The following is a 27,069-nucleotide window of genomic DNA, read 5'->3' on the forward strand; positions in this document are numbered from 1 at the left end:
AATTATGTGTATTGGAAGAATTGCGTGTATCACCCTTTTTTCATACATGTGATCTCAGTGCCATGGAAAAATTGGTTATGTGCTTTCTAACATCTTTTATAGCACAATATTAAACAGTTACATACCTCTAAACCCACTGACTGGATTCAGAATGGTATAATTCCGTTTAGGATAGCACTTTCTGGTCACTCTTCCTTTCCTTTGGAAAAGCACTTTGATAAAAGTGTATAATATAACATATCATTGCATTCTTGATGCAATTGTTTTTATGAATCTCTTATTTTTGTTTGTCCTAACAAGAAGTAAAACGAAAAAAGCCTGTTAAAACAGCAGAAATTAGAATTAAAAACTGCACCCCCCAAAAATTGAAATAAAATCGCAGACAACCCGAACTCGGAAGCTTCACTGCGCATTTTATTTATTTATGTATTTATTTACAAATAAACTGCCTTTAGGAGTTGTTGTGACTTTAAAGTGCTCTGCAAACACGGCGCGTAAAGAAATAAAACAGAACGGTAGGAAAAAGGGCAGGCGCAAAAGGCGACCGCTCTCCTCCCACGGTTTCCATAGCAACCACCACTCCCTCTTCCTCCCGCCCCTCTGCGTTAGGCCCGCCTCGAATCCACCTCTGCCAATCGCCGCGGAGAGGAAAAAAAAAAGTTGCGCACCATGTGGTGTGTTTCTCTGAGCGCACACTGATGACGATATAACGCGCGCCGGGTCAGAACCCCCGCTTGGGCTTGGGCTTGGGCTGGACCCGGTGCCCAGCTGGCCACAGGCTGAGGTGAGTGTGGGGTTAATCAGCCTGGCTTCAGACGTTACGGAGCTCCGTGTTGCTCTCTTCTTCTCACCTTGCAGCGTCTGCTGTGAGGGTCCCGGGAGCGCTGGCCTCAGAGAGGCCTGCATTGCTGTCTCTTCCACTTGCTCCTTGCACAAGGCCTGGCCTTCAAATCCCCTCGGCTCGAGGCTCTCGCCAGCCTTTGTAGTTCTCTGCCACTCCTGGCTTTGCCCCAGAATGAGCAGCGGCCCCTCCAAAGGCCTCCCGAAAACAAAAACAAGCAAACAAACTTAGCGAATCCCAAATCTCTTATGTACATCTGAAGAGAGGAGGTCTGTGGCTCACGGAGGCTGATACTTAAAGTGGGGTTTAGTAAGACTTTAGGGTAGCAGAAGGCTTTTGTTTGTATGACAATAACAGTGATGTTTGTGATATCCTAGTCTTGTTGAAGAAGCTTTTTTGAGCCAGAGCCCAGTTTGTTGATGAAAAAATAAAAAACAATGTCTAAAGCAAGGTCACCAACTATGCTGAACCTGTTGATGATTTTGAGAATAGCTAGTTGGTGCTGCAGCGAAGTGGCTGCTGAGGGGCTGGATGCAATTGCAGTGTGTCAAGAAGTTCTTTTCATTTTCTACCCCCCCCCCCCCGTCTTTTTCCCCAGTGGGTTCCCAAAGTGGCCTCTATTTTAATTTTCAGCAAACTTTCATGATATAGTGGGGATTTGAACCTGCCCCTCTATTGATTCTTAGCCAAGTGTTCCAAATGGGTTCTCCTTGCGGACACGTAAGTGATGCCTCCTGGGTTCTTCTGAAGCACCCACTAATTTTTTTGAAGTGCAGGGCAGCAGGATTGGTTCTTTGCATTAGGAAAGAAGAAACATTGGTGCCATGTGCATGGGCACTGTAATGGGTTAACACTACTTTATATGCTTGAAACTGCCAACACCTGGTTCCTGTTTATATTGCTGCTGTTTGTAGTTTATAGGAAATTGAGACTTTTATTTCTTTCATCACTGACCAATTTCAGCTTGGGTTGATAGGCTGTGGCCTGTAAACCTGAGAATAGATGTGTGGGTGCAGAAGTGGCAGGGTATCCCCTCCTTTCCCCTTGGCTTTTGTTGATGAAGAAAACCCTGATGAATGACTTAATATTTTTTAAAAATATATGTTATTGTGAAAATAATGATGGGAAAGGAAATCTAATAGTTGTCCTTAGACAGCCTGTCTCTTTCAGAGTTGGGGGAAAACATAATTTAGAGAAAGACATACAATTTCCAGATAAATATTTGACAATCCCAATTGCCTTCCAATTGTTTGTTTATAGCTACTGGCTAGGCTAATACTGGAGAACATTTTATTCAACTACTAGCCTCCGCTAAAGCTGCTAGGCAGAATTGATGGGTTATACCTCTTTCCCTGTGATCTGTGTAGGATGGAAAATGTAGATCACCCAGGCTCTCATTTTAAAAAGAAAAGCTTACTTAAAGTAATCCCATTGCTACGTTGCAGTCTGAGAAGAGTTAGTGTGTTCAATCCTTTTACATAATACTGCAGTTCATCCTGTGTAAAGTCACCCCAGTCTAGGCTTATTGACATCAGTGGGCTTAGACTGGAAGAGCTCTGCAAAGGATTGCACTATAAAGAAAGAGATGTATTCCAAAAAAGAAGTAAAATCTAGGGCCAGCAACAGATGCCAGCGATCTAAAAGCAGGGAAAGCCACAATACTCCCATTTTCTTAGGAGTTTTTCTTAAGGAGAAATGAGGTATTTTTTGTACAATTTCAATAGGTCCGATGACAAAAAGTGTTTATCGTCTCTAGGAGGCATACTTCTAATAAACTTGTTAAAAGTGGGTTTTTTAAAAAACCCATTTTGCTCAGTCTGACTAATACCACACTTAACTTGTTTTCTGGGTGTTTTTAAATGCTGCCCCTGCATGGCTGATGTGTACTTCCAGTGCTTTGAATTGCCGTAGATATGAGCAACTCATCAATCAAGTGGGAGGAAGGCAGTCATACCCCTGTACTTATCTTCACTGTCTAGTTCTTGAGATTGGGATCATTTGAATCCTATGTAAGGATTTAAAGAAGTTTGAGTGATTAAATATTAACTTTTCCACAGTGACTTCTTTAAGTATTTTGTTTGCTTAATGGCTCGAATGCTGGATTTCTAATATGTCTTCAAAGTCCATTTTGTTCTGCTCTTCTGAATGTAGAAGATTCTTTTGCGGCTTATGTTTATTTTTTTAAATCCTGCACTGCGGATAAAAATGGCCTGTGGCAGTGGATTGTTCATGGTTCTCCCCTCCTTTTTAGTCTCACGGTGCTGTGAGGTAGGTTAGACTGAGAGTAAAACTTTGGTCTAAAGTCACTCTGTGAGTTTCATGGTAACAGACACTTGAATTTGCGTCTTCCCAGGCCCTGTAAAAAGGTACAGTTTCCCCTTCAGTCGTGTCCGACCCTGGGGTACCACTGTGAGCAGTGATTTTATAGGAAGCCTCTTTTGTGGGGTAGTTTGCCATTGCTTTCCCTGACTATTCTTTACCCCCTAGCTATGAGCTAGGTACTCATTTACCGACCAAGAAATGGATGGATGTCTGAGTTGACCATGAGCCAGCTGCCAGGATATCTGACCTACAGGGGGCTCAAACTCCTGACCGTGTGAGTGGCAGTGCAAAGACTTAACCACTACGCCACACGGCTCCTATAATAATAATAGATTCTAACCAATGCACCACAGAGTTGCTTGTGCATCACTTTCACCTGAGAAAAAATAAAATGCAGGATGGCAAGAGATCTTTGGAAAGTTGTTAGATGTTCTCTCTGCTGTGTGAGTTCAGTGACTGATCAAAACATAAAAGCATAAACATAAAAAGACAGATTGATGCAGGATAGGCCCATCCATCATTGGCTACTAGCTGTGTCAACTGAAGGGAACTATCATATACAGGAAGTGGCAAACCTCTGCATTCCTGTACCAAGATACCATATCAGGTGAAGACCTTGCCCTCTATGCATTGTCTTTTGAGCTCATTGGGCGAACTCAAACACCTCTGCATGAAACTGTATGCTGGATTACACTGTTGATTCCCAGGGATCAAATATTCTTAGAAACTTAATTGTTTGGGCAATCTGCTACACCTGGAGGGAAGCATTCCAAACTTTTCTCCAGATACTTTGTGCTTATCTTCAAATATCTTAAAACCATGCTGACTTTTCAACATGATGGTATACAGAATTGCTTTTCCCCCCCAGCAGGATGAATGGAAGGCTTTCATTTTTGTAAGTTGGAGTGAATTCAGAGTTTTTCCTGAAAAAGTGAGAAAAAAGGTGAGTCCTTAAAGGGGGCTAGCTCAAGCACCAACTTCTGCAAGTGTCTAGAAACATAATGCTAATATTTAAAAACTAAGAATGTAAATTGGAAACATCTGAGATGTAACGTAGGAATTTTAAAATATTTTATGGGACCTTGTCAAGTTGCATGTTTATTTGCCTATTTTAGCACTAGCCCGTCCACAAATACTACTGAGGCTTGTAATGGGACTTTATATGTGTGTCATGTGTAGCAATGTTGGTATCATAATCATCACCGCTAAAATTTTCCATTGCAAACATCGTTCCTGCAGCTGGGAGGGAAGGAAATGCCAAATCAGATTGTATGACCAAGATATGATTGGTTGGACAAATAGTCTAATCCTAGCCCTGTTAAGATGGAGGTAAAGCCCTGGCCTGGATGAGTCTGGTATCAGATCTCAGAAGCTAAGCAGGGTCAGCCATGGTTAGTATTTGGATGGGAGTCCTCCAAGAAATACCAGGGCTGTGTCATGGAAGCAGGCAATGGCAAACCACCTCTGTCAGTCTCATTCCTTGAAAATCCAACAGGGTTGCCATAAGTCAGCTATGACTTGATGGCAAAAAAAAGCTTTCACAGAGTTTACTTCCAGTTAAATATGCTATATCTTCTGGTTAGAGAACTTGTAAAAATACTGCCCCTGTTTTTCATTTCCAAACAAAACAAAAATGTTTCAGGAGGACACTAATTATATTTATCTCCTATGTTCACTTCTGTAGGTTAACTTGATATTTCTTGACCTCATGAAAACTGAGTGCCGAACTGTTCTCAGCTCTGGATTATCTGGCAGTTTAATTCCCATATCACCATATGTGCATGTTTGCTGGCAAGATAGGGTTTTTTTTGGCTATGTACGAAATTGAGACACAGTTTATGCAGAGATTCATTACAACCAAGATTACTTCCAAGTGATGTGTATAATCAAGGAGGATCTGGCAGAGTACTTGGCGGGGGATATTTGCTTGAACAGCTATGGTGCACTGACTGTTCTTTTTTGCTCCCCTAGTTTCTTAGGATGTTGTGACGTTTGCCGCTGTTCCAATCATGTTGCTGTGGTGTTGCCCTGGGAGAACGCCTTGATGGATAATTGACCATTCAGTGATGGGCTGTGGGACTAGCAAGGTACTTCCTGAGCCTCCCAAGGATGTTCATTTGCATCTTGTTAAAAAAGTTGAGCCATACTCTGGGTACAAAAATGACATCTATAAACACTTCATCAAGGATGATGGTGGCGAAGCCATCAAGGCCACCATTCCTTCTCCTCCCCGTCACACCAACCCTTATGCCAGTGGCTGCTCTCCCACACACCTTGATCAGACGGAGCCCCGCAAGAACAGAGTGGCTAAGTACCGTGCCAAATTTGACCCCAGAGTGACCGCCAAGTATGACATCAAGGCCCTGATTGGTCGAGGCAGCTTCAGCCGTGTGGTGCGAGTGGAGCACAAGGCCACCAAGCAACCGTTCGCAATCAAGATGATTGAGACCAAGTACCGGGAAGGGAGGGAAGTGTGCGAGTCGGAGCTGTGCGTGTTGCGTCGCGTGCGGCACACCAACATCATCCAACTCATCGAAGTGTTCGAGAGTCAGGAGCGCGTCTACATGGTGATGGAACTGGCCACTGGAGGGGAGCTGTTTGACCGAATCATCGCCAAAGGTTCCTTCACAGAAAGGGATGCTACCCGAGTGCTGCAGATGGTATTGGACGGGGTTAAATATTTACATACGTTGGGGATAACTCACAGGGACTTAAAGCCGGAGAACTTGCTGTACTATCACCCAGGAATGGATTCTAAAATAATGATCACAGACTTTGGGCTGGCGAGCGCCCGGAAGAAGGGAGATGACTGCCTGATGAAGACCACGTGTGGAACGCCAGAGTATATTGCTCCAGAGATCTTGGTCAGAAAACCTTATACTAACTCAGTAGACATGTGGGCCTTGGGGGTGATCTCCTACATCCTCCTAAGTGGGACGATGCCTTTCGAGGATGACAACCGGACCCGTTTGTACCGACAGATTCTGAAAGGAAAGTACAGTTACTCAGGGGAGGTGAGTGTGTCAAAGCCCAGAGTGCCTGTTGTGCTTTAGGAAATCTCCTTCCTCTTTTACTTTGAGGCGTGTAAACTAATCTTCATCTTCTAACATAATCTTCACCTCCTAGCATGCTTTGTGTTTCAGAAGCAAGATTCATTTGTTGTAAATATAAGATGGGCCTTGTGAGGGGAGGGTAAATTTCACCTGCCCATTCTTTCCTCCACTGCTTCCTTCTCCTCATACCGTGAATTTGTGAATTGGCTTTCTGTTTAGTGTTCTCTTCTACAGTCGTGTGCCAGGTGAGTCATTCAAGAGAATCAATGGTATGTCCAATTCTCCAAAGCGCAATGTGAGCTGGAGGTCTCAGTGTTGTTTTCCGTTGCTCAGGCAACCCAAAATGGAAGCTGAGATCTTACAAGGTGATTTCCTTCTGTGCAGTTGAGAAGAATTAGATTTGAGTCTAGTGGCACTTCAGAGACCGGCAAGATTTTTGGGATATTAGCATTCAAGGGTCAAAAATCCCTCCATTAGAGAGCACTGAATCTTAACAGCTAATAGCAAAAATGTTGTTGGTCTCTAAGGTTCTGCTGGACTCTAATCTAGCTTTTCTACTGCAGACCAACATGGCTTCCCTCCTGAAAAGAATTGTCAGCAGTGTCTTTTGGAAAGACATAATTTTCCTCAAAAACCTGGGGTTTTCCGTGGACTTGTAGAAACCTCTTCCTTGTCCCTTAGGATTTGCGTTTTGTCTGGGAATGGGGGGCTGGGAATACCTGGCTATTAAAGCGGTATCTGTATTTTTTAAGTCAAAAGATTGTTGTTTTGCTTTAAGCACTGGGAGCAAGTAGTGATTTGCAGCTACTCTAAATAAGGATTGCTCCTTCTTTCACTACTAGTACTGTTTACTACTAGTACTACCCTGTTTCCCCCAAAATAAGATCTACCCTGAAAATAAACCCTAGCATGATTTTTCGGGATTTTTGGAGGATGCTTGAAATATAATCCCTATTCCAAAAATAAGCCCTAGTTACAGATTCCCCAGTGCAGCTTATCTGGTCATGTGGTGGGGGAGGGGGCAAAATCATGGGGAAAAAAATAAGACATCCCCTGAAAATAAGCCCTAATGCATCTTTTGGAGCAAAAAATAATATAGAACCCTGTCTTATTTTTGGGGAAATATGGTACTGTTGAAGCAGGGGGTGGCCAAGCCTTTTCAGAATAGCCATCTGATTCCTCCATCCCTGTTTTCTTGATAAGTTGCTCTTAGAAAAGCCGACACCCTGTAGGAATCTGCTTGGTGCTGAGCCAGGGCAGACGGATGTTCTTCTCTCTTCTGGCTGCTGCTGCTGGATCCATAATGAGATGTCCCATGTGGTTTGTTTTTTTTTTAAAATGGTAAATGCATCCTTGAACAGGGTGCAGGTGGTGGAGCGGTAGGAATGGTCTGGTTTGTAGTCACTGCAGAGGGCAGGAGAGAGTTGAAGCTCCCCTCCCACACCAATTTCCTGATGTACATGGTGCTAACCCACCTCCTATGAAAGGAAATACGCAGATAGCCAGCTGTACAGTATGGCAACTGTGTGTTGCATTCCTGGTCCCGATCAGGGCGCGCCCATGGGGAGATCTCAGTTACGGATCTCTTGCATTACACATGGCTTGACCTTTACAATCCAGCTGCAGGGGACCGACGTATCTGATTTCGGTCTGCTGTTCTATTCTTTTGATCTGTTCAATTCTTTGTCGTGTGGTTATAGAAGGAACAGCAGGCAAATATGGAAATGGGTCCACTTCCCATTTTCTTTAAGAAGCCACGTTCAGAAATGGAAGATTTCAGCTAAGTTGGTCTTACCGAAGCTTTGTAAAGTGGATCCAAACTAGAATGGAACACGCTACTTGTATATGACTAAGACCAATTTCCTGAAGCAGGGGCTGAAGAGTGACAGTAAATGGTCTGAAAAACAAATAGGACTCTTTAATATCTCTGGCATTTTAGACACATGAGGGTGTGATGGCATTTCAGTAATGGGTGTAGATTCATTTCATGTAGTTTGGATTGTTCTTGGTGCAGCCTCAGGATACAAGGTGGCATAAGGACCGCTAGTTACTTTTGTACTTTACAAAAATTTCTGTTTTCAAGAGAGTTGGTGATATCTATTAAAGAGTTGTGATACCTTTCACATTTCCCGCAGGGCCAGTGTTGTGCTAAATTTACTGGAAAGAAAAGGCAACCCTGAATATAAGACAATTCCCTAAAGAAAGTTATGCATTTTTTTGTGTGTAAAACCTGGTTAAAAATAATTCCACTCATTTAAATTCTAGACATTTTTTTTCCTGCTGAAAATATACATATTTTAAAAGTCTTTGGATGGACACAGAGGCTCTGATTCCCACCCCCCACCCCCCCCGGCCTGCACATCTCTGCACACAGCAGAATATACTCTTCCACAGCACTTCCACACGTTTTGCTTCTGGAGTCCCCCTGAAACAGAGATGATTGCTGTCATTTAACCTGTGGGATCCCCCCCCCCCCAATACTAGCCCTTCATCTTATTAAGCAGAATACTGATAAAGCAAAGAAAGAGCTGCAGGGAATGGTGGGGGGGATGGTGGGGGGGAACCAATTAGTTCCTGATGGATAGGTTGCGCCGTTTTGTCTTTGATGAGCAGTGTAATCCGTACCGGGGGAGCCAACATCATCAGAAGTGCTTGCCAAGTTACTTCTGCAGGCTGCCTTAAAGTTTACACCTCGCCCATCAAGTCTACATCATGCAGAAACCGAAGAATGATAATTAGAGCAGTTGAGGTCAGCAGGACCTGAATGAGCTATTATGGTACAGCTTGCCCATCGATCGCCCAGTAGCCTCTTGAAACAGGCCCTCTCCTCCAGGAATAGAACTCTGAGCTGTAAGCTCTCTGCAGCTCTCTCCGATGGCAATTGCATTAGTTAAGTGTCAGCTCATTTCTTGTCAAGAAAATGGGGGCTACTTCACAAGCCAGCCTGCATTTCTGCTTCCGTGCCTCCTGCAAGGGGCCTCTATGATCTCATGTCAGCTGCAGAGCCCGCTGTATCTTGAAAAGTAGATCTGGGCTTTGGCAAGGAGTGGGAGGCAAGGCCGGAGGAATTAATTATTTATTAGATTTTTGCATGATACAAATTTGCTGCTGCCGCCTGTTAAATTTTACAAAAGCGTAAATTGCAAGGTGCTTTCCTTGCTGGATTAAAAGGCTCTTGCCTACTGGATTGCTTCAGGTGAGCCGGCGATTCTCTGATCAGGTTTTGACAAAACCATCTCCTGGGATTGCCCCTCCTGGGCAAAAACCCTATTCACAGAATTTGGGTTAAGTCTTAAGAAACAAAACTCCATTTAGTGTGTTCAGCTTGGTTTTTAAACTTGTCCTAATTCTGGAACAATAAAGAATTCCTTCATTTTATAGGCTGCTTACAGACATCATAATAAGCTGGTTTGTTTAAATCGATATTTGTTGCACAAACTCTGCCAGATGCCCTGAGCAAGCCTCAATTTATTCATAAAACTGAATTCTCCCAAGCTTCCTTGCATTGCCAGGTTGCTGGCGAAGCCTCTCTACACTTGCTTTTTTTGAGCTTACTATTGGTCTGCTCAATAAATAGAAAGGGAATGAGAGGACAAGAAACCTAGGACAAGCCACGCCTGCTGTTTTCAGGCTAATAATTATCTTCTGTTCGCTTTCAGTGAAGCGACTAGACAGAAATCCCAAACTTCTTTCCTCTTGAAAACTTTCAGAGTAGAAAAGAAAGTATGGCAGTTGGTGGGTTGTGAACATCTTTAGACCATACGAGTGGTTTTTATGGAGCAGTTCCCGTTGTGTACATTGGTAAAGTGAATGAAATCATGTGATTAAGCAAGATCTTTTGTTGAGCTATGATTTGAATTAAATTTCAGCTCGGTTGAGGTTGGCGTCCTGTGAGCTGAGTCATCACCACTTGCAGAGAGGGAAGTCTGGGGAGAAGCAGAGGCAGGGAATGTGCCAGGAAAGCACCGTAGTTAGCAGCTGGAGTGGCCAGGTTTTCAGGAAGTGGCTGCCTCCATCTCTGTATGCAGGCGGCAAAGAGAGGAAGTGCTGTTGAACCAACGGGCATAGCCTTTTGGGGTGGTCAAATGGAATCCCTCTTTCCCTTTTCAATGCACATCGTTATATGGTGCTGTCTTGTTTTTTTAGTATAAGGTAACCCTTTCCATTCCACAACGGAACTGTCCAGAGTGTGAATCCCGCTGTCCAAGAGGCTGGTTGACATGCACAGTCCTGGCTTTGGTAAGGCAGAACTGGGGCAAGCAGGCTATCCCAGTCAGGCAGCAGAGGCAGGGTGGTGAGGTTGTGTTGTGTGGTAGCAGTGGATGAGGCACAGAGAGTGAAAGTTACCTGCGTGTGAGAGGGGGGAACCCCACCTGACGTCTCACACGGCAAAGTGTGTATGTGTTTCACTTCCACTCGTATTACTTACCAGTATTACCTATTTACTGTTCTCTTGGATGGTTTCAGCCATCTTGTGGGTTTTCTTTCTCCATCCAGTAGGTAGGCAGGAAAAGATATTTGGTCACTTCCTGTCAGTCTGTTGCCGCCAGTTTGTTCCAGTATCTTTTCCTGCCTCGTTGGTAGTGCAGCAAATTCGTCAGGCTCCTTGCTATTCCAGATTCCTTTGTTTCTTTTCCATTTGTGTCTTGAGTGAGTTCTTTCCTTTGTTGCTATGGTGTTTGAGTGTGCGTTCCCACCTCGATCCTTTGATTTTTCCTCCTCCCCCCACCCCCGTCGCGGCCCGGTTGAGTGAAAGGAGGCCTTCCCGCCAAAACATCGCAGAGGTAATGGCGACGGCACCATTCTCCCCTGAGAGGGAGATCTTCTGCAAGTCTGCTCGAACAGTGTAAGGGCATACCAAGCCCTCAGACAACAGACATGCTGCACGAACATTCTAAGGGTGACAGTTAAACACAGCCAGCTTCATGGCCTGGTGCGCCAGGAAAAATATGTTTTACCTGGCTCAGGTATGGACTTTTGGTGATTAGAAGGTCCGATTACCTGCCCAGAAAGGGGGGGGGGACGTCCTGTGAAAATTTGGGGGCGATCCATCCAGCAGCTTCTGAGGGAGACCATCAGGGACAAACACACGTTTAGATTTTTATATATTTAGATTGCATTGTTCTGTGCAGCCAATGCCCCATATTGAAAAGAAGCCTTTTGAGGAAAGGCCTGTCTAATAAGGGTTGCAAATTTTGGCTAGGAAGTCAGTAGAGGTAAGCCTCCCTCCCCACTCTTACAGGACCTGGAGGGGGGAATGCTGCGTCACACTAATCTCACTGGACCTTGGCAGCAGGAGCATGGATCTGATGGGAGAAGATTCAGAGCAGAAGCTAGGGCAGTCACTTCTTCCTTTCCCACATTGGTCCCCTGTGCCAACCTGGTATCATGCTGGGCCATTTGGACATTAAACTGTCTCTTGCTTTTCCCGTGATCTGCTGTCACTCCTAGACCCCTGTCCACCTTCTGTTGGTTTGTTCTGCTGTTTCTGTCCATTCTCTAGTGCAGCGGTTCTCAACCTGGGGGTTGGGTCCCCTTTGGGAGTGGAACGACCCTTTCACAGGAGTCGCCTAAGACTCTCTGCATCAGTGTTCTCCATCTGTAAAATGGATAAATGTTAGGTTTGGGAGTCACCACAACATGAGGAACTGTATTAAAGGGTCGCGGCATTAGGAAGGTTGAAAACCACTGCTCTAGTTCCACCATCTCCAGTTCTGCCTTCTGAGTCAACATGTGCCTCAAGGGATGAAAATAGCACTCCAAGGAGCCTTGGAAGAGCTGTCTACAGCAGAGGGAGGGTGTGGATTAGCAGGAAATAAAAGAAGCTGACTGCAAGCCTCCTTCCTAAAGTTTTCTGCTCCTGTTCCTGAGAGAGGAGGCGTCATCATTTGTCTTAATGGTGCCTGAAACTTGTTGTCATTGATACTTGTCAGCTCACCCGAGAAGGTGATCCGCCAGCGTCACCCTTTCCAATTCCCTCTGCTTTGTGACTCACGCCAGCTTTTATTCTCTGATGAATGCCACCTCCTGATGATGGAGCCCCTTGACGCACAGCAGGCTTTGAAGGGTCTTGGTACAGATGTCTGGAACATGATATTGTGGATTATTGTTCTCTGGTTGATATTAGCTTGAGTTGGTGTGGAATGGAGGCATGCAGGGTTATCCGGGAAGAGAGAGCACAAGACTTAAAGGCAGTCTTTATGTTAATCAAAACTGTTCTTGCAAATAATTGGATTTGCATCGTTCCCAAATGGGGCCCTTTCATGTTTTGTGGCTCCACTGGATCAGCTTAATCAAACAAGACAAAGCATTGATGTTGTACAGTGAGTTTCTACTTGAAATATTTTATTTATTTACTTATATCTCACCTTTCTCCTCAACGGGGACCCCGAGCAGTTTGTATCATTCTCCTCCACTTTGCCCTCACAGCAACCCTGTGAGGTAGGCCAGACTGAGAGAGTGACTGGCCCAAAGTCATCTAGCAAGCTTCCATGGAGGGTCGAGATTTCAGATCTGGATCTCCCAGATCCCGATCAAACACTCTGTCTGCTACCGGTTGCTGGCAACGCAGAAATAACCAGTTTGCTTTTCTGGGGGAGTATCCCAGCATACAGGCATGTAGAAATATCTATGGCAATAAAGAAAACTACCTTCAAGCCTTGACAGTATGCTTTATAACAATTGATCTCCTCAGGAATTGTCTGCGACTTTTCCACTTTATGACCAGGGCCCTTCCAGTCAAGACCTTTACAGATATTGTGCTTATTTTAATGGTTTGATGCTTCAGTGCTAAAGCACTTGCTCTTGAATTCCAAATTTTCTGGCATTTTATGAGTTTTTCTGTTACTGTCTGTAGATCTCTCAGAGCCCCTTTTGGACATTACTCTTCCAGTAGATTACAGTGAACCATTCCCAGCAGTCGGCCTACCGCTATCTCAGATTAACTGGATCTGGACGATTCCTTCTCTTTACTGGTGATTGTCAGATTTGCTTTGCCTTGAAATAGCAGAGATCTGTTTCACAGGAGCATCCCCCCCCCTTCCCCCCCCCCCCCCCTGGTCCTGATCTGCATAAAGGATGTCCGGGGGATTTGTTGGAATTCACTTCCTCTGACTTCTGTGCTCAGGCCTGCCATTCTGCTTCTTACATTCCCAGTAAATGAAATGTGCTCAAAAGCAGTAAATTCAAAAGCAGTATTCCCAGTAAATGAAATGTGCTCAAAAGTTTAAGGGCCCTTGGAAAGAGATCTTTATGTAACCTTTTCCCACCCGTGTGCTTTTTTTGGCCCGGATGTGATGATGTGACCACTGGTGTCATCAGGAGAAGTTTTGGCATCCACTTCTTGCCCTCTTGGCTATCTTGGTAGAGTTTTTCCTTCCATTAGTTGGGCTGCATTCCACACTAAGGCCTGGGTTTGTGAAAGTTCACGAACAAACAAAACAAAACAAAGCCCTACCCGAACTGGAATAAATAGAGGCAAGAAAATGAAGCTTTTATTGAGGAAAGGAAATGTTTCAAGTGCATTTTAAGAGTCACTTTCTTCTCCTGGAAGAAGAAAACCCATTTACAGAGGAATGGGCACTTACATCCCAGGGGGAGAGCACGACTGGTGAGTGGCAGAGGCAGGACAGAACCTGAGGGGATTTTATTGAAGAGGAAGAGTGTTCTTTTTTTTCCCTTTCCCTTTTTTTAAGGGGAACATTGAATGGCACCTGAAATAGACTGTTCTGTGCCTGAGGTGGAATGCTGAGGTCGGCCTGACAAATGCACACTTTGTGATAAAACCTCTGACTGACCCCCACCCCACCCCACCCCACCCCCCCGCCCGCCAGCTTTATACTTTAATACTTTTCTTCATTGCTAATCCTTATTTCACCTTCTCAAGAAAGGCTAGTGCAGATGCACTTGAGTTGCTTTTGTGCTGGTCTGATGAGTCAGATGGTTTGACCAGCTTTCCTGCAGCAGCCGAAACTACCAGAACCAGAAATTAGTCTAGATTTAAGAGTTTGAATTTATAGCCCACCTTTCTCTCCTTCTGTCTCCTGTAAGAGACAAGTGGCTTACAGGCTTCTTTCCCTTTCTCTACCCACAACAGACACCTTGTGAGGTAGGTGGGGCTGAGAGAGTTCCGAAGAACAGTGACTGCCCTTGCTCTGCTTTCTCTTAATTATGTCTTGCATTAGTTATTGCGAAAATAGAAAGGGCCTTAAGCTATTCTCCACCAAGCAGCCAACATCACCCCCCTGCACACCCAAGTACATGTCTAGCATTCTGTCCAAGGCTGGAGGCTGCAGGATTTGGGGAGAGCCCCCCCCCCCCCGCCTTTTTGTTTTACTGTTTCTGTGGCTGGTTGAAGCTGGTAGCTTTGTTCTCTCTGCCCTCTTCCCTGCTGTTCTGGGAGAGTGCCAGTTTGGAGTTCCCAAACACGTTTCCCAATTAGTTCTTTGTCTGGGCTTAAATTCGTTTCTGAAAGAAGCGCAGGGTTCCTCTGAAACCTGAGAATTGGCTCAAGCGAGTGATCAGTGTTGATTGGGGAAACAGTAAATTGTGCAGATGGTTGGTTGTGCGGTGGAAGCTTCCTGCTGGTGGTGGTTAGAGACCCCTGCTGTTGCTGCATTGGCTGGCTTGGTTGTGTGTATCATGCCCGTAGAGTCCTCTGTTCACATGTTCACGTGGAAATCCAGAGGGAGCCATTATTTTGACGTATTTCGGATGATTGATTTCAGAGACTGATTTGGTAGGTAATGTACAATTACACTGAAAAGCGAAAGTGTTCCAGCTTTGTCCAGAGACCTCCTACAACCATACACGATGAATGCCTACTTTAAGAAGATCATCCAGCCTTTGTGAGCTTTCTGGGATATTTGGGTCAGGTTCCTAGGGCTCCTGAGAACTTGTAGTGGCTTGATTGCTGGAGAGGGGCTATAGGATCTCTTGCATGGACTCACCTGGGTGGCAGATGGCATCTCAGGTTTTCCTTGTACCATGTCATTACCCTTGCTTCTCTGGACCCACTGTTATATTATAAGACCTTTGCCGTCTATCAGTGTCCAGTGCATCATCCTCCCCAAGTTTATAAACAGAAGTTCATTTTCAGCATAGACTGTGACCCTGTGCAGAGACATAACTGAACAAAACAATTAGTGCCGGGGGTGGGTTACGTGGATGGGGCCAAGATGTCTGCTTGGCTTCTTTGCACTGCTTCTTGGGTTGCCATCTGTGGCAAGGGAAATGCTACTGAGCATCCACTTGGGAACTAAACGATCCATTCAGACATGCCCTTGGCAAACTGAGACCTACCTATCTGGCAGCCTGCCTTGAAGGCATCAGAAAACTGGTACCAGAGTTTATCTCAGTGGGATCAGTTCAGAGCCTGTTGTAGATTCCTCTAAGTAGCATTGTCTGTGCCTTCCGTGCCTGCACTGATTTTGATAGGATTGAATTTGAGGATCTTTCTTTTTCATTCCAAAAGAACATCCATGTTTTTAGCCTTCTGACCTGTGAAGAATTGTTTGAAATTGTCCAGGGAACAGAGAAAGTCCACATTGAGCAAGATATTCTATCACCAGTGACTTACACATTCTTTTTCAGTCTTCTGCCTAACTAAAAAATGAAGAATAAATGTATGCAAATAGAAAAACTTGGAATTCATTTTTAGTGATGTCAAATTTGGGTTTAATAAGGTCTTCTTTTTCCTTTATCTTTGCAGTGTAAATTCAGTAGGGTAATATTATGGTTGGGATGCAGATATGGCAAACTTAATTGCTTTTATAATTTTTAGTGTTATTTAGACCATTCTTTGTGGTCTAGTAAGGGTGTAGTTGAGGTGGCTTACAAAATATTTATCCAAAAACACGCTCCTTCGTTAAATACTAAATAAATTATAAGACACACTAATTCAGTGGTTCTCAACCTTCCTATCCTAATGCCATGACCCTTTAATACAGTTCCTCGTGTTGTGGTGACCCCCAACCCTAACATTTATCCATTTTACAGATGGAGAACACTGATGCAGAGAGTCTTAGGCGACCCCTGTGAAAGGGGTCGCGACCCACAGGTTGAAAACCGCTGCACTAATTTAAAACAGCACTGATAGCATAGCAGCAGATCAAATAAACCCCAATTTAAAACAGCCATGTGCTTGACCCTCCAAAAGCCTGATCGGATCACAACATTTTTGCAGCATTTCAGAATGTAAGGGAAGGACTAGCTTGGTGCTGCTTCCGGGGGCGGGAAGTGCCTGTATGCAAGGCACCAGATGGTTGTGTATCCTGAGATCCCCTTAAAGGGCTGTGGATTATTAAAGGGGTTGTCCCTCTCTTATCCTTTCTTCTTTCCTCCTCCTGTTCTTCTCGAGTGCTTGTTGCTTAAGCTTTGTCACCCAGATATTGATAGGACCCCACTTGACCGGCACTCGAGGCTAAAAAAGAAGAACCCTAGAAGCCACTCTTAGTGTGGTGACACGCCACAGGTCACATGAAGCTGCCTTATACCAAATCAGATGATTAGTCTCTCAAGGCGCATGCGCAGGTGCTGCTAGAAGGTCCAGTTTGAACCCCACCCTGGTGCCTTTCAGAGGTAGGGATTGTGACATCTGCTACAACCTCTCCCATACAGAACTTTCTTTACTTAACTCACTGCCCACTCGCTCTCTGCCTCTTCAGGTGGTGTGTGGCTGCTTCTTGGGCTCAGAAACACCAAGGGCAGCAAGTAATTCTGCGACTTGTATCTTGCTGACGATCTCCTCTGTCCTGCTTGCAGCTCAGAATGCCCCCTGAAATTCTGCTCCTGGGAGACAGTGGACCCTGGGAATAGTGTGAGGGGAGAGTTGGAGGTCTGATTGGAAGAGGGGAAATGGGCAGAAATCCTTTCCATACACAGAAAGGCTGGCAGGATCCAGACCACTACTTGTTATAATCTTTTGGGTATCCAGTGGAGTAACCACTTGTTTGTTACTCCCTTGAAAGTCTTTCCTTTCAACTTTAATGCAATCCACATAGACTTGTGACTTTTGTCTGGTTTTCCTCCAGGGACCTGCAGTGCCCCAGGTGGGTACATCCAGTTCAGATGCAAGTCCTTGCTGTGGTGAAGTCATTCTTGAAGAAATGAAGACTGTCTGGTTTCTATTTCCCCCTGAGGTTATTCTGAATTCGATTAAAACACAGACCACAATTCATTATGAATTTTGGATTTGCAAACCAGTGTTTGGTCCAGTTTGGCACACAATTGAACAACAGATTGTGATCTGTGCTTGAGAAGAATGGTTCACATAACTCAGGGGTGTCCAACTCTGGCGCCCCAGATGTTCAGGAACTACAATTCCCATTAGTCAGTGCCAGCATGGCCAATTGGGAATCGTAGTCCATGAACTTGTGGGGTGCCAGAGTTGGACACCCTTGACATAACTGGTTTGCTGTGGCCAAAGGTCATATATTTTTTCTCAAGTTGCCTATTTCAGGGATAGTGGAGGTAGTAATTGGATTCTCGGATGTTTGAGGTGGGGGTAAGGATTTCATCGTTCTGGAATATTTTTCAGAACCTTGCTCAATTTTTTTGTAAGTCTTTCAGTTAAAAGCAAGATTTGAAAATTGTGCTGACAAATCCCAGCACCCACGGAGTTTAATGCAAGATTAGAAGCCAAAAATCTCCCTTGCTGCTACAGTGGACATTAACTCATTTGTCTTCTGCTGCAATGTTACAATCCCCTTTCCAGTAAAGCAACCCCAACATTTAGTTCCCAGCACGACTTTGGGTGAGGAGGAATGCCAGCTCAAGTGATCAGAAGACTGTGTGCAACTTCACAAATTTCCTTGTTCAGGCGTAATGTTGCTCCATGTGCCAAGGCAAAGAGAAAATATATCACTATAATCTTTGTTTAAACTCTTGAGTTCTCTGTTAAGGCATTATGCACACTTAAAGTGCCATGACACCCACAGGCACCAGTATAGGGACTCCGATATTGGACTTACAAAAAATTGAGCAAGGTGCTGAAAAATGTTTCAGAACGATGAAACCGTCACCCCCACCCTAAACATCAGAGAGGCCAGTGACTGTTGCCACTATACCTGAAATAGGCAACTTGGCTAGCTGCATATACAGCAGGCTAGCAGTAGGCTAACTGCATATACAACATTTGCAGGTTTCTGCATTTCTGTTCTCCGTTAGAAATGAGACGATGATCCTAGGAAAATAATTACATTCAGTGTAATTATTTTCTGCTTTACGAATTTGCTCCCGTATGAAGGCTTTACTCGCTTGATCAAAACGGCCAGCTTTTTCCCAAGAGCCTTTGTGCCCTGTCTTGCAGGCACCTGGAGGGGAGCGACGTTGGTTGATTTATCAGTCCAGTACTTCACATGCTGTGATGTTGTCTGGGCTGATGAAAGGACCTGCGTAACAGTAGATGGGAGATCTGATTTCAGTTTTTTTTTACCAGCAACAGCTTCTTTGGGGAGCCGTTAATGGACATTCTTTCATTCTCAGCATCAACAGGCTGCTGTTTCTTGCACGATATTACCTTTGATGAAGCAAATGACCCTGGTTTGCTAGATTATAACTGTGTGGTTATAACCGGTAAACACATCTTTGTGTCTGTTTTTTTCTCCTTCTGTTTTTTTATGCCTGATGCTGCAACAGGTCTCTATGCCTATTACTTTTTCTTGGAAAAGTTCTCATCTCAAAGTCAAACATGCCGACAATGGAGAAGATAATTACCCACCTGCAGTCATGTCCTTGTTTTTCCTTTTATGACCACTGTTTGTTTGGTCGTGGTGGAAAGAGAGAGCTTGACGATGCACAGTTTGTTGTGCAAACTGCCAAAAGTATCTCCGAAGCCTGAGATACGGGCTTTGTAAACCAAGCACATACTCTTGGCTTGCTGCTCCATATGGTTTGTGGTCTCTGCTGGCATCTGACATCTGTCCTTGGAAGGGCCCATAGGTCAGTGGCAGAGCACGTGTACAAAGATAACTGGCATATCAAGCTACAACATTTTGGGCAGTGTGGTTGGGAAAGAATTCTGAGATCTTGGGGACCTGCTGAAAGAGTAGATGACTGGACCAGGTGGTATGACTGGATACAGGTCGGCTTTAAATTGTATACACACTTACATACCTATCTACCTACCTACCTACCTTTCAGTGCCTCCTGAAAATCTCCATGGAGGGAACTCACCTCTTCAGGGAACCCATTCCACAGAGCCAGAACCATGGTAGGAAAGGCCCAGTCTTTGGTCAATGAGAGGGTGGCCACTTTAAGTGGTGGGATAGCCAACAGAAAGATGACTGGAGTGCTACGTGGTTTCCGGCCTGTATGGCCGTGTTCTAGCAGCATATTCTGCTAGAACACGGCCATACAGCCCGGAAACCACGCAGCACTCCAGTGATTCCGGCTGTGAAAGCCTTTGACAATAGAAAGATGACTGATGACTCTCTCTGACACACAAGGACATTCACTTCATGTTCATTAGGTTTGATGTAAATGTTGCCTATTAGATTTTGTTCTTTATCTTCTCCTCTGGGTTGGTTGGTTAGTTGAAGATTGAAACATGTGTCCAGGTCACAGAGAGAGTCCTAGGGCAAATCATTTTGAGCTTTGTAGAAGAAGAGTTTGGATTTATAACCCCCTTTCTCTCCTGTAAGGAGACTCAAAGGGACTTACAGGTCCTTTCCCCTCCTCTCCCTACAAGAGATACCTTGTGAAGTAGGTGGGGGCTGAGAGAGATCTGAGAGAACTACTAGCCCAAGGTCATTCAGCAAGAATGTAGGACCAGGGAAACAAATCTGGTTCCCCAGATAAGACTCCACCGCTCCTGTGGAGGAGTGGGGAATCAAACCCAGTCCACCTGCTCTTAACCACTACACTATGCTAGAATGAAAAGAATAATGAATTACTTTGCTGTTCAAACTATACAAATATTGTCCTTCGACTTTTAAGGTTCCTTTCATACAGGCTGTTTAAGCCCATTTTGACTTTGGAAGGTAAATTGTGTGTGTTTTTTAAAAAAAAGTTTTACACACCTTTTAATCTAAGTTTCCTAAGCTATTTAGAACTTTTGTTTTGTTTTGTTTTATGATTCTTGGCTTTTATTCCTTACATGGGAGTAAAAAGAATATGTTTTCCTTCAGAAGCCAAAACAGGTTTAAAGAGCATGAATGAAAGGGACCGAAATCAGATAAAGGCTAGGCAGAACGAACTGTGTTGGTCTACTATCCATTCCGGACTCTAGTAAAATATGGTTTGCAGCTGAGGATGCTAGAATGACTTTTGTAGTCCAAAGACAGATACTTACAAGCAAAAGATTCTGTTCTGATTTCTTATTTTTGTTCTATTGATCTTCTCCATCCCACCCCACCCCACCCACACACACACTTCAACATGGAGATTTACTTTTTGCAGAGATTAGAGCAACCAACATGGTACTTTTGCAAAAATGAATCAACTCCTCCAGGTCCTAGACCTAGACAAAGAAATGACTAAAACTCGTCTTAGTTGTAACCTCAGCAGGATATATTCTTTCTTTTTTTTCCCAGGCAGGTGGCTTAATTAAATCAAGGCATGGATACGTACAGTACAGCAGGTGAAACCTCCAGTAGCATAAACAGATCAATAAACTGATTTGTGTTTGCTGACCAGAAGAGATTTCTAATTACCAGTGCTCTGTACTCCCCCGTTTTTGATGGTGCTGGAGTAATTAGAAGAGTAAAAAAAATCCAATTCCCTCTTGTGGGGGAGTTTGTTTCTGTTTAGCTCCACTTAGCTGGCCTGGTAATGCTGACTCGTCTTTGGAGGCAGAATGTGGTAATTTATTTCCAGTTGTCTATTTTGGAACTTACTTTCTTAGTTCAAGAGCTGAGCTTTCTGACTTTGAGAGTGGAGGGTGCTTAATGCTTTCTGTAGGAGTTACATTTACAATTACAGAGTATAACATAGACTTGAAATAACGAATCTTTTTCAAGATTAATATATATTTTTTGCAACCAGTCCCGATTTGCCACCTACATATTGAATAAATACTAGTATTTTGGCTTTAAAAGAGAATCTTTGATCTGTTTAGATGACACTTAACAATTCTGAATAGCAAGTTTCTCCTTAGCATGGTTTGGAAAGATGCTATACCAATTGGATTCTGAGTATAGTGTGTATCATGACATTACCCAGAACTGTTCTGCAGAGGAGAAAGTGGTCTGAGTCATGATCCAGCAAACTTCTTTAGATGTTCGGAAGGGCTCGTTCTTACCAGTGGTGTGTTTGACTCTTTCTCATCCAGCAGCATTAATTAATTTTAAAATGACTGATTGTGATTAGCTCCCATTGGAAACAATTAGGAATGGGGCCCTTTTGGGGAGTCCATAACTTTGGATCTCCTGAACCAAACTTCACCAGACTTGGGTGGTATCATCAGGAGAGTCTCCTGAAGATACCCTGAAATTTTGGTTCCACTAGCTTAAAACATGCACCCCCTACAGGCCGGAAACGGGAAAAATAACTAAAAAATTACCCAAAAATGCGAACGAACCCAGGTAAACCAAATCAAGGATTTGGCTGATTCAGCTATACTGATAATTTTACAGCCAAATGAAGCTGAACCCGAATTTTACCAAATTTTTTCAGTATTGCTCAAGCTTAATTGTGATATAGCATTGTGTGGCTTCTATCTTCATTTAGTTTCTTGCATGCTTCTCTGAATTCTGACCCCTAATCCTTTCTCTCTTATGGCCAGTTGATATATATTCAGGAGATTCAGTGACAGTTTTCCTGGACTGTCTGTACCATTGGATTGTACCCTATCTGAAGTTTCTTACAGCACACAAACCTAGAATGCCAGGCTTAGTCTACTCTTCTTACTGGCTTGCTGCTATTCTCTGTGCAGTTGGGGTGTTTTGTTTGCTGGTTTATAGGCGTTTAGCTTGCAACAGCTCTGGCCCACCTGCCTGATGTAGTAGCTAGCGTGGTATAGTGCTTAAGAGAAGGTGGATTGTAATCTGGAGAACCGGATTTGATTCCCCACTCCTCCACATGAGCGGCAGACTTATCTGGTGAACTGGATTTTTTCCACTCCTACACATGAAGCCTGCTGGGTGACCTTGGGCTAGTCACAGTTTGTTCAGAACTCTCTCAGCCCCACCTACCTCACAAGGTGCCTGTTGTGGGAAGAGGAAGAGAAAGGAGTTTATAAGCCACCTGGAGGCTCCCTATAGGGAGGAAAAGTGGGTCTAAATATAAACTCTTCAAACTCTTCTACAATCCAGACTATGTTTTTACTAGGTGATTCGGGTAAATTTGTCAGCTGGTTCTTAGCAAAACTGCAGGGCTCAATATGGATTTGCAAGTCCTATCATGCAGAAATTGAGCCTCCATAATGGGTTGACAGATTAATTGATCTATTTTATGAAATCGTGTAAATCAATAAGCAGCAAGGTAGTTTTGGAGGAAGTGGTAAAGGACCAAGGTTTTTTGTGTCTACAATAAGGGAAAAAGGGACAGAAGATCTGTGTCTTCTACACGATAGAGCAGTTTTGTTTACATGGTGGCCCTTTAAGACATTCACCCCACTGAGCAATGATTGAGAACTCAACTAGATGATATGTCTGACCCAAGCCAAGTCAGTAGGGCCCCAACTGGACTCACGTTAGACGTAGTATAAGACAGCTGACAGTCTCATGTGATGTGGGACTGGATTTGGCTTACAAGCATCGCACGGAAGGAAGAGGGGCTTCAGCTTTCCCTCCTGAGCCTTTTTTCTGAGTGGAAACAACTGTGGAGGGGGATCCTCCTTGCTCCATTTGTTCTGACTGCAGAACCTGGAGCTCTGGCCAAGACAAACAATCTTCCTGTGGCTTGGAAAACTGTGTGGGAGGAAAAGCCAAAGCCCTTCCTCCCCCCATGCCTGTGAGCTTCATCCACCCCTGCAGTGCTTGGGAATGTTAAGTTCCTGACGTTTCATGCGTGCAAGTTGAGCCGAGGTTCGCCTGACCTGATTCGTGCCTTCCTTATCATAAGAACATAAGAACGAGCCTGCTGGATCAGACCAGAGTCCACCTAGTCCAGCACTCTGCTAAATCCTCTAGTTGAGCCTTCAGACCAATGGCCTGGGCAAAAGAGGCTTTAAAAACCTCCGCTAAGCTTGCTTAACTTAACAAAAGAGTAGGCCTTTCAAAATGATTTTATGGTGGTCTAGATATGGATCTTTTGGAATTCCTCACTTTTCAGGTCAGGACTGTGGAATAAGCGCTTCAAAGGAAGGCTGTTGTTTTAATAGGATCTCTGGAATTGGCATCAGTGGCAACTAAACACCACGAAATCTTTTAATCTGTTTTAAGATTGATACAGAGATGGTTAACACTGCAAAGTAAGTAGCTGTGGAATATAAGCTTTCAGATGTGAGTGCTGTATAAGGTGTATTTCTTCTACTGGCTCTTGGAGAATTGGTGCTTTTTAATCTTGTGTCTTGTCTCTGTGGACGGCTTTCCCAACCAGTCTCCCAAAACGCTTTTGGGGCCAATTCACAACACTCTTAGCAGAAGGTTGGTAGATGCTTCCTGTTCTTCTCTCTGGGACTCTTGGATTCAGGAATCATGCAAATGGTGTTAACTGCATAGTTCCTTCTCGCCCAATTGTATCCAGACTGAAGAAGGAGGCAATATTTGGGTGGAAGAGAAACATGCAGTTATCTTAACCTGCACGATCCCTGTGTCCCGGTGGTCACACAGCACTGGTGGCAGAGGTCATGGTGATGAAGTGCTCCAGCTCCATTGCCAGACAAGTGTGAACTGGGCCTTAGGCATGTGTAGCCGAGCTTGTAATTGTGGGTGAGCGTAACTGTCAGAGTTCAGTTTGGGAACATATTGACCCATGGGCTACCTCTGATAATTGTGGCTTTGTCTGGGAGAGATTGGGTAGGGAGATCCGGAATCCTGCCAAGAACACAAATCAAATTTGTGCCATTTTTTAATGTGACTTCTTTCCATTCTCCTCCAGAAAGGTGGGAATGAAGGGACGGCATGGGCACGAAAAGGGTTTTGTTGGGTCCTTCACTTATTTCCTGAGCTAGTACTATGGGAATTCTTGTACGCTTCAAACAAATAGCTTTGTCCACTCATTGCTGCTCTTGGCCATCGTGCCTTTATTAATTCTTCCAAATAAATCATTGAACTTTCCTCTCTTACCTGTGTCCCTTGAATTTTCAGCCGTGGCCAAGCGTGTCCAATCTGGCGAAGGATTTCATCGACCGCCTGCTGACAGTGGACCCTGGTGACCGGCTGACGGCCCTCCAAGCCTTAAAGCACCCCTGGGTGGTCAGCATGGCTGCTTCCTCTTCCATGAAGAACCTGCACCGTTCCATCTCTCAGAACCTCCTCAAGAGGGCATCATCTCGTTGCCAGAGCACCAAGTCGGCCCAGTCCACCCGCTCCAGCCGGTCTACCAAATCCAACAAGTCTCGGCGTGTGCGGGAGCGGGAGCTGCGGGAGCTGAACTTGCGCTACCAACAGCAGTACAACGGCTGACCGTTTCACAGGAGGTTGCCGGGATTTTTATGTTTTATCAAATGTGTCATGTGCTGTGTCTGTTAAGCAGGAGGAGCCCTAGACACCCGCCGGCTTTCCACTTCCCTCTCCCAAAGAGCAGCCTCCATGGCCACGCTCCTGCCTCAAAGGAACTGGGTCTTTCGGAACCCTGCAGTATCCTCGCTGCTGCCAGAAGGAAGCCCACCTCACCTGTGTCAGTCACAGTGTCTTTTCCCCCATATGGGACAAATGGAAAAGTCCCCTTCTTGGACAGGCCTTGGAAGAAGCCCAAAGCTCATTGCCAGAAATCCTGAAGCCACACAGAGAGGAGAGAGCCTGTCCTCGACCGAGGATTCTTGCTGCTTCTAACTATTTATTGATTCCAAATGGTTAAAAACCAGCATTGGTTGCCAATGGGGTCTGGTGGATGACTGACTGGTTTATGGTCTCTCTCAAGTCAGGGTCCAAAGAGTTCCCTGTATATGAGGGTTCTAGGTATCTCTCTGTGCTCAGAGTTGCCCTTTTTGTTTTCTTCTAGCTGCAGCCACTCACACTGTGTTGAATGGTGTTGCAGAAGTTGCCATAATATCAGGGGGGAAGTGCACAGGACTGTGGTAGGGATGGAACTTGGGGGCTGAAAATCCAGGTATCCTCTTGAAACTGTTTGTGCACAGCCTTATAGTCCTGGCCTGTGTTTCTAAGCATCACGGTTTACTGCTTTCCAGTCACCTCACAGTAAAATGGGGGCCACCCCCTTTTTGAGATCACCTGGGGAGAGTCAAAGACTCCTCTGCTGTTTTTGCCCTGGCACATCGTGGGCCAAAGAAACTGATATCCTTTAACCACACCAGTCTTAATTGGGTAGAAAGGGATGCGTTTTGTCTCTCCCTCTTTCCCCCTATGCATTTTACAGCATTTATGTCAGTCTCTGTTTTATTGTCCCATTCAATGCTGGGTGGGATGAATGTGAAGCAAAATGCAGTCCTGTCTCCAGGTCTGACTCACCTGAAGCCGTGTGTGTGACTCAGTCACCTCACTGCAAGAGACAGAAGAAGCCCACCCACCCCCAGTCACAATGAAGGCATGAAAAATATATTCTTTTCACTAAAGGCTTGTGTTGAACACATGAGGTGCTTCACATATCTCCTGTTCCCACCTCTACAGTTGGGCTATTGGGGTGCTGACAGCGGACCTTGGGAATCTCATGGTTTAAAGGGTCCCCAGAATAATCCATGCAACTACTCCCTCCCCTCCCCATTGATTATAACCCCTTGGTTTTAACACACATAATCAGCCATGGGTGGCTTATGGCAGGGATGTCTTTTGAACCAAGTAACATGGATGGCCCAGGCTCTCCCAATCTTGTCAGGTCATGGAAGCTAAACTAGGTTGACTCTTGTTAGTACATGGATGGAAGACCTCCAAGGAAGTCCAGGGTTGCTGTGTGGAGGGAGTCAGTGGCTAACCACTTCGGTTTGTCTCTTGCCTTGAAGAAACTCAGGAGGGTTGCTGCAAGTCAGTTTCAACTTGATGGCGCTTTCCACATGCAGTATGAAACAATCCAGATGGGTTCCAGTGCGGAAACCTTGCCCCATAACATAGCAGCAAATCTCACCTTCATGTAAGAAAAAGTTACATTCTGTCCTCAGGCATAATAATTGGTTAGACCTCCAGCATGATGCAAAACTCACGCACTGTTCCCTTCCCTGCCCCATGGACTTAAACATTTGTTCCACCTTAAGGAACAACTGAGCATCTCCTGGCTTTGTGCTCATACCTGCAGAGTTCAGTGAGTGGCATTGGTGGTCTTAGTTGGAGCTCTCTGCCTTACTTCCGACGGACTGCAACAACACCATTTCTCAAACCAGTTTGCCTATAGCTGTTCTGCTACATAGGTTGTGGTAGTAGGGGCCTTATACTTGAACGCTGTTAAGTTGTACTATTGCTGACCAAGACTCTTCCTGTTGCGTTGCACAGTGACTCAGCAGAAAGTCTTGGGAGAGTGCCTGGCGGAAGCCTCTGGGGTTAGCTCCTCTATGCTCCCAATATGCATTGTTCTCCATGAAAGTGAGACGGGTGTGCAGGTCTAGCTGTGGTTTGGGGATTCTCCATTAGCAAATAGGCATGTAAAAAGGGCTTTGCGTTCTTGTGTTCAAAGAAAGTTTTAGTGTTCTGATACAATGGGACTGCTTCATCTCCTTAGTGTGGCAACAGGGTCGGAGGCGCATTGTGCCAAAACTGGTAAGCCAGGGTGACATCTAGTGGTTCAGGATACACTTGCTCTTTTGTGTAGACAGGCTGTTATTCAGCTTCAAGTCTTGCAACATGATTGAAGGTTTGTTTGCAA

At 44.7% G+C, this 27,069-nt stretch overlaps 1 protein-coding gene across 3 annotated transcripts; it reads left to right on the plus strand.

The window, feature by feature from the left end:
* Positions 1 to 693: 693 nt before the first annotated feature.
* Positions 694 to 27,069, plus strand: PSKH1 (protein serine kinase H1). Of its 3 annotated transcripts, none has more exons than XM_048515828.1 (4): positions 694 to 784; positions 4,032 to 4,106; positions 5,135 to 6,177; positions 24,405 to 27,069. In XM_048515828.1, exons 3-4 carry the CDS (start codon positions 5,230 to 5,232, stop codon positions 24,720 to 24,722), a joined length of 1,266 nt encoding a protein of 421 aa, XP_048371785.1. In that variant the 5' UTR covers positions 694 to 784; positions 4,032 to 4,106; positions 5,135 to 5,229; the 3' UTR covers positions 24,723 to 27,069. The 3 variants fall into 3 exon arrangements, with proteins under 3 accessions (XP_048371785.1, XP_048371787.1, XP_048371786.1); XM_048515829.1 differs by having other exon boundaries at positions 713 to 784; positions 4,035 to 4,106; XM_048515830.1 differs by lacking the exon at positions 4,032 to 4,106 and having other exon boundaries at positions 700 to 784.

This window comes from Sphaerodactylus townsendi, linkage group LG14, assembly GCF_021028975.2.
Source record: "Sphaerodactylus townsendi isolate TG3544 linkage group LG14, MPM_Stown_v2.3, whole genome shotgun sequence".
NCBI lineage: Eukaryota > Metazoa > Chordata > Lepidosauria > Squamata > Sphaerodactylidae > Sphaerodactylus > Sphaerodactylus townsendi.

Bases quoted from the DNA above. Each gene is read 5' to 3' on its own strand.
- PSKH1 (XM_048515828.1), top strand. From the start codon at position 5,230: ATGGGCTGTGGGACTAGCAAGGTACTTCCTGAGCCTCCCAAGGATGTT. The intron at 6,178-24,404 runs GTGAGTGTGTCA...TTGAATTTTCAG, and splicing joins AGTACAGTTACTCAGGGGAG to CCGTGGCCAAGCGTGTCCAA.